This window comes from Rhinolophus ferrumequinum, chromosome 9, assembly GCF_004115265.2.
Source record: "Rhinolophus ferrumequinum isolate MPI-CBG mRhiFer1 chromosome 9, mRhiFer1_v1.p, whole genome shotgun sequence".
NCBI classification, from domain to species: domain Eukaryota; kingdom Metazoa; phylum Chordata; class Mammalia; order Chiroptera; family Rhinolophidae; genus Rhinolophus; species Rhinolophus ferrumequinum.
This window is the reverse complement of record NC_046292.1, coordinates 13,485,879-13,496,999: the sequence shown is the minus strand read 5'-3', so window position 1 is coordinate 13,496,999 and position 11,121 is coordinate 13,485,879. Positions and strand designations below refer to the sequence as shown.

At 48.5% G+C, this 11,121-nt stretch overlaps 1 protein-coding gene across 6 annotated transcripts in view; it reads right to left on the bottom strand.

The window, feature by feature from the left end:
• Window positions 1–2,615: 2,615 nt before the first annotated feature.
• Window positions 2,616–11,121, bottom strand: part of PLA2G5 (phospholipase A2 group V) — a 49,731-nt gene continuing 41,225 nt past the window's right edge. For 3 of the 6 annotated variants that reach the window (XM_033113287.1, XM_033113293.1, XM_033113289.1), the window contains exons 2-5: window positions 8,342–8,391; window positions 7,031–7,175; window positions 4,643–4,749; window positions 2,616–3,970 (exon numbers count right to left, since the gene is read on the bottom strand). In XM_033113287.1, the coding sequence (XP_032969178.1) occupies window positions 3,846–3,970; window positions 4,643–4,749; window positions 7,031–7,175; window positions 8,342–8,391 (427 nt within the window). In that variant the 3' untranslated portion in view covers window positions 2,616–3,845. Of the gene's footprint in view, window positions 3,971–4,642; window positions 4,750–7,030; window positions 7,176–8,341; window positions 8,392–8,860; window positions 9,084–9,625; window positions 9,954–11,121 lie in introns of those variants that run through there. The other 3 variants (XM_033113292.1, XM_033113290.1, XM_033113288.1) reach the window with 3 other exon arrangements.

Here is an 11,121-nt window from a genome sequence, read left to right as displayed (position 1 = left end):
CCAGAGGAGGCTCTTACCACCTGGGTGGCATGTGGGTGGGATGGGTCTCTATGGCTAACTAAGAGGTGAGCACTCCAATTTCCTCCCTGGGCTGGGACAGGTTTGTCATGCAGGGACTCAGCTCCCACTCCTCGTACCAGAACACGGGATATGGTGAGGCCGAAAAGGAACACCCACGGAGCCATAGATAGGGGAGTCATACCACTATATTCTTGCTGACAGCTGGGTTGGAGACACAGGAAGCAGGAGCCACACTCTGCAGTCCGGGTCTCTACCAACCAACCAACAGCCCCCACCCCACCCCCCATAGCCACGGCAGTTATATTTGTGGCTAATGGCTAACTGGTAACAACAGATGGCCAACTAGCCACAGCTGATGGCCACCTACTACCCGAGCCAGCACCTTTCCACGTGAGGCCGAGAGCCTGGAAACTGCTCTCTGGGACTCTGTCCCCACAAGGTTCCAAGAGCAAGTGCCAGAAGCAGATCACCATGTGTGACCAGAGTTGTCCTTATGTCTGCAGCAGCAACCAGACACAGCGGCTGGAAGGAAGCTCACTATCAGGAACAAGCCATGCAGGAGGTCCACATCCCCTTCTGGACATGGGGGCACTGCGTTTTCTCCCCCAGGACACTGAGGACACCGCCTAGTATGGGAGAATAATGGAGTGCCCATCCCCCCACCCAGCACAAGCCCAGACCAGGGAGACATCAGTGACTGGGGATGCAAAGGGTGAGCCCAGCGCTTGTCCAGACGGCCCACCAGAGAGGTGAGAAGGCCACTACCACTGTACTGTCTGCCCAGCTCCTCACTTCCTGTTCCCACATTGGTCTGCGAACTCCTTGAGGGCAGGGACTGTTCATTCATTCATTCAATTACTCATTCACTCAACAAACACTTGTTGAGCACCTGCTACGTGGGTAGCACACTGTTGGGCACTGGGCAGCCTGCAGTATCAATCAGAGTTTGATCAGAGTGACAGAACTACTATGGGTTACCTATGTGTAAAATAAGGGACTTTTTACAGAGATTGGACTTTCCGTGATTGTGGGGGCCAGTAAAACAGTCTGTGAGAGGCCATTTATTTTTGTGCTGGTGCTGCTGCCTGAGGTCTTAGGGCCCAAGTGGCAGGGCAAACTGGGACTGCAAGGATGCATGGAACCCAAGAGGACAGCCTGGAACACGCTGCAGCATCTCCCCACCTCCTGGTCTCCAACAAGAGAAGCTAAGGAGGCCATCTGGCCAGATCAGTTTCAAACGCCAGGGAAGGGCCTGTATGTATAAGGCAACCTGTCTGTTGACTGCCGTTGTATCTGTGTCATCTGTCTACGTTTATATAAAGCTCCACCCAAGGAGGCATTTATGGTCTGGTCTGTATATTTCAGTATCTCTCTTGAAAGGGGGGGGCATGCAATTTTGAGAGAGAGGACCTTCCCGATGATTCTCTTGCCAACCAAGAAATGGCCAAATAAAATAGGGAGACCACCTCTTCCCAAGTTTCAGAAATCACTTGGCTTTCATCATGTCCCCAGAGCTGTTCACTGCAGAGAGGGTGGATCCAGGGTAGCAGGCATGGAAGACCTCAATGGGGTCCCCTCCACGGAGGATGAAACCCAGAGCCCCAGCCAGACTAAGCACCCAAGGACATACTAGAATCCCAGGAGGCAGTTAGAGCAGAGAAGAAATGGAACTGATCCCCAGGTGGAGTCCAGGGGGTCCTCCTGAGAACCCCTAATGTGGATGAGTCCCTGAACCTCTCCATGTTCCATTTTCTCTTTCTATGGGCTGGAGTCAATAGAAATGGGAAAGTGGTGAGAGCCCAGGGTTTTGGGAGCCTCTGAGCTCCCATCTTAAGTCTGCTGTCAACATGCTGTATGACTTTGGGAAAGTCTCCTAACTTCTCTAGGCCTCCATGTCCTGGTAGGTAAATGAAGTTTCTCCATGGACCCTTCCAGCTCAAACCCATGTCAGCCTGTAGTGTTAACTTTCACAACCTCACAGCATCCCTCTCCTCAAATACCTGCCTGCACCTGTCTGAATATTGGGTCTCCAAGCTGGGCTGACCCGGTAAGAAGGGTCTGCCCACAGCCCCTCCTGCAGAACTTACCCTGCCTGCCACCTGACCCTGAAGGGAAGGGAGAAGCCTGGGCCGGGCCTCTTCTCCATCATCCAGAATGTCAAAATTGAAGAGAAATGGCATTATGAGTGAAGCTGTCCACTTCCTCTACATACCTGTTTAAAAGTGGATTTGGGAAATGGCTTTGGTTAAAACGATATCATGAGCAAATTGGACATTTGAGCCTCATTCTGTGTTATATTGTCAAATATAGACACGAGACCATAGCAAGCTTTTCTAAACCACCGTACATTCAGGGTAATCTCAAAAAATTAAATTTTATTTTGAAAGTGTTCAACATTGGAGATTTTTCAGTATAGATCCCATTGCTCACGTGGTTATTTGGGGGCTGGTCAGGGTAAGGAAGCCAAAGGTTCTGGGACAATATGTCCTTTCTTCGTGCTATCTTGGTGTTAGAACACCCTTTCTTTTATGAATCGCTAGATGAGTTGGGATTTTTAATATCCTTTTAATATCCTTGGTAAAAATAAACCCCATACTTAAACACTATTAAAAGAAATGTCCATGGACACAGGATCCAATTTACATGTGTCCCTGATTTCCATCCTCTTATATTCTGGTGAGAAACTCTTGTGTGATCGATTTAATAACATCAAATTGATCATTGTTATGCTTTGTATTGTCTTCCTTATTCACATAAAATCTATTTGTCCTAATAATTGAAACTATAAACTTATCTTTTCCTATTTAAGCAGATGCCATTAAACGTCTTCAAGTCTTACCTGTAATACATGTTGCTTTATTCAGTATATTATTAAATAAATTTATATAAATTTAAAAAAAAAAAAAAGAAATGTCCTGCTCTGTGAAATCCCAGCCATTCAGCATCCCTGTGTCAGCATCAAGGTAGCTTCGGGTTTCTCAATAGACATTGCAAGAAATATTTCTTTTTATTTTTCAAAGAGATTGAAAATCAGAGCGGTTCAGACATGGGCTGGGCCCACCCAGCTGGAGAAGCCAAGCTGGGATTTGGATGTGGTCCTCTCTAGCCTGGAAGCCCAAGCTGGAATAATTGTCAATCATCTCGAGGAAGAATGAGACCCAGTGCTTGGCTCGAGAGGACCCCCAAGTTTAAGGAGATGAGCTCCAAAGAAGGCTTGATGCTCATACCAGAAAACCTTCTGTTTACTAATCTGCACGTCTGTCTCTGAGAGAACGTGGTTACCTGGGGGTTTAGTGCCCCGCTGGCAGAGAAAGAAGCACAGGCAATCCCCCACGCCATGTTTTTTTATTAGTCCTGAGAAGGAATTTTCTTTCATATCTACAGGTCAGATTTATAGAATCAATTTTGCTTCTCCTTGAATAAAATGCTCTAGAGGGTGGTAGTAAGAATCTCTCTGCAGAAACTGAAAAGTAAATGTACCCCAGGAAAATCTTCCTCCTGGAGAAGGGCACTGTCTTCAGCGGCGAGGACCACCGGCCTGGAGTTAGGAGTGAGCTCTGGGCTCCAGAAGGATCCACCTCACAAGTGGAGGCCAGGGACCCTGACCTTGCCGAGTCCTAGGGTTCTCTCTTGGAATTCACTCTCTTGGGATTCTCTGGAACATGAAATATGGCCGTGGGGCTCCTCCAAGTCCAGGGGGCCATCAAGAAAGAGCAAGAGCTGAGACCTGGGACCCCTCTCAGGAACGCAGCAGAGTTGGTGAGCTCCAGGTTGTGGGAGAAGAAAGCAAATGGCATGGTCTGGGAGGAGCTCTGTGAGCGCAACTATGTGCAGAAGATGTTGGGAAAGTATTGATATAAAGGGTTGTAGCTCCTTAGGTTTCTCTTCAAGCAGTAGACAAACTTCCGGTCACAGGCGCAGAGCTGCACCTGGCAGTGGGACCCGGGCTCTGCAAACAGGACGTCAAATGCAAAATGAGGAAGAGACATTGACTCCTGGGCTTGCTTCAATCACGGTCTGCTTCTAGGCGGAGTCTGCAGACTCGCAGCTTGCCTCCTGCTCTGAGGAAGCTCTCAGTCTGCTGAGGGAGACACAGCGTCTACCCAGGGGGAGTGCATAATCTGATGGGAGAGGCACAGCTGCTGCCCAGGGTGAGGTTTCAGCCCTGGGAGACACAGCCCCTGCCCTCAGGGAGTTCCCAGCCTGACAGTGGAGACAGCCCCTGCTCTGGAGGAACTCCAGTTCCCATAGAGGAGACACTGTACCCAGACTCCGCTTTCAACTCAGATGCATGTGAGCTTGAACCCCAACTCTAGCTGTGTATACTGGCAAGCTTTTGAGTTTTCCTCATCTGTAAAAGGGGGAGACTACATCTACTCACAGGGTATTTCTGGGGAGCAAGGAAAAGGAAGTATGCAAAGCATTTGTCACCTAGTAAACACTGACTCTAAGATGTGCCAGCCCTTCTTCTGGAGGTTGGATACAGCTACAATATTCCTGCCCCTCTTGCCCCAAGCTCTTCCCCCCAAGATATAGGCTGGCTGACCTCTAGGGACAGCTGAACTCAGAGCCAGCAGAAAGCCAGGCTCTTCCATGGCCGGAATGGGAAGCCCAGTCTTACCACAGGTGACCAGGCCCCACGAGAATCTGTATCTGTATGGCTGTGTCCGGATTTCGCAGCCTTTCTTCTCCAGCTGCCCATAGCAGTGGTCATGCACAAAACAGCACCTGTCAACGCAAGACACTTAGCTCCTGAGTGGAAGGGGCATGTCACTTAAGCAGAGGCCACACTGGTGGGTGTGGTCTGACAGAGAAAGAACCTAATAAAATGGCTGAGTACTTCCCTGCTCTTGCACTAGGGCTGCCTGCCACTGGCTAGCAGTTCCCTGACCTTTCTCCTCCTGGGCTCACGTTGAGACTACATTTCCCAGCCTTCCTTGCAGGTATGTGTGGTCACATGACTGGGTTCCGCTCAGCGGGGTGTGGGCTGAAGTGACATACACCACTTCCAGACCTACCCATAAAAACCTCACACGTTATCCTCCACTCTCTTTCTCTAACTCACAGATGGATGAAGATAATCCAGCCGAGGACTCTGAGGCCATAGGGGTGGTAGAGCCACAAGATGGAAGGATCATGAGTCCCAGAATCAACATGTTTGAACTGCTATATGAGCAAAAAAATATATAAACTTGCAGTATATTAGGTGTGCCAGATTGCATTTAATTTTTTTTTTTTGATTTACAGAAAATTTGAGAAGGTTGTACATAGTGTTCCCATTTAGCCCACATCCACTTTCCCCTATTATTGATATCTTATATTATTAATATGATAAATGTGTTGCAATTAACAAACCAATATTGATTGATATATTATTAGCTAAATAATTTTTAATTAAGGAACCAAATAATAATATATCATTATGGATTCATTAATTGTGAAAAGTTCATAGCTTTTTCAGATTTCCTTAGTTTTTATCTAGTGTCCTCTTTCTAGTCCAAATTCCATCCAGGACACCCCATTACACTTAGTTGCCGTATCTGTTTAGGCTCTTCTCGGCTGTGGCAGCTTTTTACACTTTCCTTGTTTTTGATGACCTTGACGGTTTTGAGGAGTACTGGGCAGGTATTTTATAGGATGACCTACTATTGGGATTTCCCTGATGTTTTTTGCATGATAAGACTGGAGTTATGTGTTGTTTTTTTTTGGTCACATTGTTCCAGCTTTGGCCACTGGGCCTGCACTCTTCGACATATCCCTATTAATATGGGGTCTATTTTGTTTTGTTTTGTTTTGTTTGAGCTCATCCTTACTTGTTGGCATTATAAGAAGCTCCAGGCTCATCTTGTGTATTTCCTGCCCTAGTCCTAGCATGAGCCATTTCCCCAAGAAGCCTGAGTTTCTTTTACTGGAGAATGGTATTGGAAACCAGATCTGGGCACTAGGTGTTGCTCATTGCTACTGGGGTGTTGTTTTTTTGAGGTCCTCTCAGCTGACAGAGCAAATATTTTGTGTCTATATTAACCCGTGTATATACACATATGTATACATATTTCTACATGTAACCATCTGCATCTATCTGAAGCTAAACAGGAGTTCATACTGAAACCTCCAACTCTAGTCCATCACTACATAGATCATTCTTACTTTCTGTCCTGCTTCTCTATGAATTCCCATCCAGCAGTGAGAAACTTGGCTCCCACCATCTGCCATCCATTCTCTCAATTGCTCCATTCCTTCATGAATGTCTAGCAGTATCAGAATTGTTAGCCCGGCAGGTTGCATTTTCCAAAGAACAATCTCTCCCATCTCACATGTTCTGGAACGTTGACACTTCCCAATCAAAGTGTGGAAACTAGGTCCCTGTCCTCTTAAAGCCATTGTGACTGCCCCAACCGAGAGAATACTGGAGGGACCACCATGAAATTTCTGAGACTAGATCACAAAAATGCCGTCCTCTTTTGTCTTGCAGTCTTGGGACACTCATGCTTGGAACCCAAGAGTGCTGTGAGGGAGCGCAAACAACCTTGGAGAGGCCTGAGTGAGAGGAATGGAGGCACCCAGCCCATAGCCTCACCTGGGCTCCCAGCCAGCAGACAGCGACAGCTTGCCAGCTATCGGAGTGAGCTATCTGGATACTGGGTCATCCAGCCTCAGTCAAGCTGCCCGTGCTGAAGCCAGTGGAGCAGAGACAAGCCATCCCACCAAACCCTACCCAAATGGCAGATTCTTAGCAAAATAAATGGCCCTTGTTGCTTTAAGCCACTGCATTTTGGGACGATATGTTATGTGTAATGGATCAGCTGATACATTACACCACTGAGACCTGGGGAGTTACTAGATGTATCTTGAACAAGTCAGTCAGCCTCTTTGGTACTTTTCTTATCTGTATAATGACGCGTTAATTCTCATCTTCCAAAACTGACATGGAATTAAATGAGATAATGTGGGTGAGATAATGTGGGTGCAGAGCCTGGAGTGTAAAGGGCAGTCATGATAATCAACTCACCAATCTGTACCATCCTTGGGGGTCCCACGGCCGCCCCAACCACAGTAACAGCCGTAGAAGCCATAGTCCATCAAAGCGTCCTTTCCTGTCACCTTCTCAATCATCGACTTTAGGTCTAGCAAGCTTCCTGGCACAGCAGGCACACCTGAAAGGCAGCCCACGTCCCCAGATGAAACCCAGGCTTAACTTCTGCAGGCCCAATTTCCCAGGCCCTTTCTCCCACCCTGGGGCTTGGAGGGACCCAAGTGTCTCTTTTCCATCCTCCGCATTAGTGGGAAAGCGACGAGGAAGGTAAGAGCAAGCACGATAGCAAAGTGCTTGCAGTTTGGACTTGGAGAACGAATACGCCTGGGTCTAAATCCCGACTTTGTCACTAATTCGCAGCATGATGTTCAATAAATCACTTATCTCTCGGCGCCTCAGTTTCCTCACCTGGAAATGGGGGCCTAAAAGGAATGCCTACCTGTTGGAGTTGTCATGAGGGTTAAAATAAGATAAAGGATGTAAACTTATGAGCCCAGTGGCAGACATATAGTAAGTGACCAAGAAACATTAGGAATAATTAATGTAGTATCTGCATGAAGCAGGCAGACAGGCTCATTCTGTCTTTCCTCAAAATGCACCCGCTGTCCCCCCCAACTAACACCATGGATCTTCAGACCTTTAGAAATCACTGAAGCCAGCTCCCTCATCTTACAGACTGGGAAACCGACGATTGGAGGGGAAGGTGCCCTGTCTAGAGGTTCACAGTGAGCCAGGGCTTTCTCCCTGCACCAGGCTTCCCATGCCTCCTGGAATCCCCAGGGATCTGACAAGACATCAAAGAGCAGGATAACCTGTCAGGAGCCTAAAGCTGAGGTCCCTCAACCCCCACGCTGTGCAGTTACCTCCAGGTGGGAGGTGGCAGCAGCTGGGATGTGCGGAAAATTTGGACAGGCCTGAGCAGAGAATGACCCGGCAGTCACAGGATGGAATTTATTAGGGGCTTGTTTTTTATTTTTTGTTTTGCCTTTTTTTAATTTTGTTTTACATCAAACAAAAAATCTGTCTCCTGTATACAAGCCACATGTCCTTTAGATAACACAACCTTTACACATCACCTCCTAGAATCCTGTCCCAGCCCTACCAGTTGGCTAAATATTCTCCTATGTCACAGATGAGCAAACAGAGGCTGAGAAAGGTGAAGGCTTTTGCTGACGTCTACACAGTAAGTGCAGAGCCCAAATTCCAACTTAAGCCTCCTTTCCACTACCCTACTGGTCCTAGAGGGTGGAAGGTCACAAGTTCAAAGGTCGTGGGGCCAGCACTTACTACAAGCCAGGAACCAAGCCAGTGTGAGGAAGCCCTTCATCTCTGGGTTTCTGGAAAAGAGAACACATTCCATGATATCCCTGTCAGGAGACACCCCCGTGGCCCATTTAGACCCCACCCCTGGCTTCTCACCAGGCCTCATCCTCTCATGCTGGACAATAAACAGGCAACCCCAGCAGGGAAAGATGAGGCAACACAAAGAGCTGATTCCAGGGGTCTCAGGGGGCAGGGGGGCATTGTCTCCCATGGGGTGTTGGCCCACTTAGAGGCGAGAAAGAACCGTCCCACCCAAGTGTACCTGACTACAAATGCCCCTGATGCAATTACCCCTTCTGCAGAAAATGGCTAAGAGTAACCCGAGAAATAGATGGGATTCTTAAATGGTACAACCGAGGGGCAGGAACTGACACAGCTTGGATGTGGCCCTTGATAAATGACGTAAGGATGTGGCAGGGAGAAAAGAATCCTGGACAAAGGGAGAGACTGGGGCAGGGTTGGGAGGGCAGAAGGGAAACTGACGGTTTTAGGTCTCAAATTCCTTTGATCTTATGGTGCGGAAGGCCTGCTCAGGGATGTCTTCTCTGCTGGTGGTGTGAGGGCAGAAGCCGGTGGATTCACGCCCCTCTCCCAGCACTGAGTAGGTGCTCAGGAAGGAAGCATGACCATGCCTATGTGATGTGGCTTTCAGGGCCTCATGATGGCTGTTGTGGGTCCCAAGAGCATTTGCCTTCAAAGGTCCCTTCTTCAAAAACAAAACAAAAAAAAATACTTTTCAAATTATATTTTACAACTGCATTGGTGTAAAAACAAATAAAATCCAGGCTGGATTCATTATTATAGGTTCATAATTATTATACTCATTTTTTCCTCCAATTTTAAAAAATTTTAAATGGAAACATGTCCATGGGCCCCAGGCACTACGCCTATAATAAGTCAACCCTGGGCTTTCCTGACAGCTGTGAAGGGTAGGTATCATTGTTCCCATTTTGCCAGTGAACAAATGGAGGCTCAGAGAGTTCAAGGAACTTGCCAAAAGTCACACAGCCCCTAAGAAGTAGAGGCAAAGTTCAAACCCAGGATTAATGTGTCCCTCAATGTACCACACAGCCTCCCTCCCCAGAGGGATAAGCTCTCCTTGGAGCCATGGAGCTCTACTCCCTGGGCCCAGAGACCCCAGCTTCCCTCCCTAGCAGTCACATGACTTGCTGGCCTAGAGTCCAAAAAAAATCACACCCAGAAGGCAGAGAGAATTCCAGGTGTCTTGGGACAGTGCCAGATTCTAACCTGGCCTCTCAGAGGGTCCTTTCCTAGCGGCTGCCTGCTTCCCTTCCCTCTCTGGATCCCGAAGTCCTTGTTCATTCACAGCTGCTCAGCTGACCGGTGGTGTCCCAGGATGTCACCTTCTGCAACCTGCTGTGTCCAACCCCTGAGTTCAGGGGGCATTCAGTGCTGTGCCCAGGGTCCCTGGCCTCTCCCAAGGTCTGGCTCCAAACACACACCCTCAGACTCCCCGGGACTCCTGGCTCCTGGGATGGCCTCTCCATGTCATCGTCTGTCCAGCAGCTCCTCTGAATGTTCCAAGAACATTTCCGAGGGTTCTGTCCACCCATGGTCTCCACTCTGAGGGCTCTAAATAGCCAAGGAAAACGGCTCTAGACCTTACCCTTTCACACGAATCTTTCTCAGCTGCTTCCTGGAGCTGTGACAAGAGGAAGACGCCAGCTCCCACATACTGGGCACCTACGATGTGCCAGGCTCTGTCCACTATCACCTTAAACCCACCAATGACCCTGGCAGGTGGGTATTGTTCAACCTGCTGGCACCATGTCTGTCCATTCAACAGTCATTTGTGGCAGGAGAGAACAGCAGCTGCTGATCTTACAGACGAGGAAACTGAGGCTCAGGAAGGGAAGTGAATTGCCAGAGGATTTAGCCCAGGACTGGGACTCTACTCCTTTGACTGACGGGACCACACGGCCTCTGAGCAGCCCCAGTGTCTGAGCCATGCTGTTCCTTGTCTGTATCTTATGATGCTTTCACATCCTGGGGCCCTTGTGAGCTGGGAAGAGAGCCCCTCCCAGGACTAGCTAATTCCTAGGGACAACAAAAGACTCCCATGAGAGTGTGTCTTTCATATGCAAACCAACCAATCTTACACTCCCACGCCCAACCACCTTCTCTATCTAACTGTCCTGCTCCCAGCCAACATTTCCTCTGCCTAAATTACCATAGGGCCAGGACCAAACCACTAGCAGCAGCTCCCACAGCCCGGAGTCTGCTGAAATTATCCAAGCTACCCAATCCTAACCTCTTTACCCTGACCTGCCTTGTCTTTCCCGACTGGAAAACCCAATAAAGGCTCTGAGCCATGTTTTTGCTCTTTTTCTGCCTCCTGTTCCCTGGTGCTTCCTGGTAGCCCTGCCTGGTGCCCTGTATTCCTTTCTCTTGGAAACTGTAACGAACTTTTTTTTAAATGGCCCATCTCCTGATCTGTTGGCCTCATCATACATGAATAAGACCAAAATCCTGGTGCATTTTAGAACACCTTGGGATGTAAGCTGGGGGTTTGTGGGAGCGGTAGGAGGCCCCCTGCAAAGGGGTCTGAAAGGGAACAAAAGAAGTTTCACAGAGGAGATAGCAGAGGTATTGGAACAGCTGCCCGGTATTGGGCAGGGAAAATGGACCATCAATGGAGCCCAAAGCAGGCCCCCAGGAGAAGGATGTGGGATTGGCTATTTTTATTCAGCAACCACAGAAGGGAATGAACGCGGGTGGAGCAG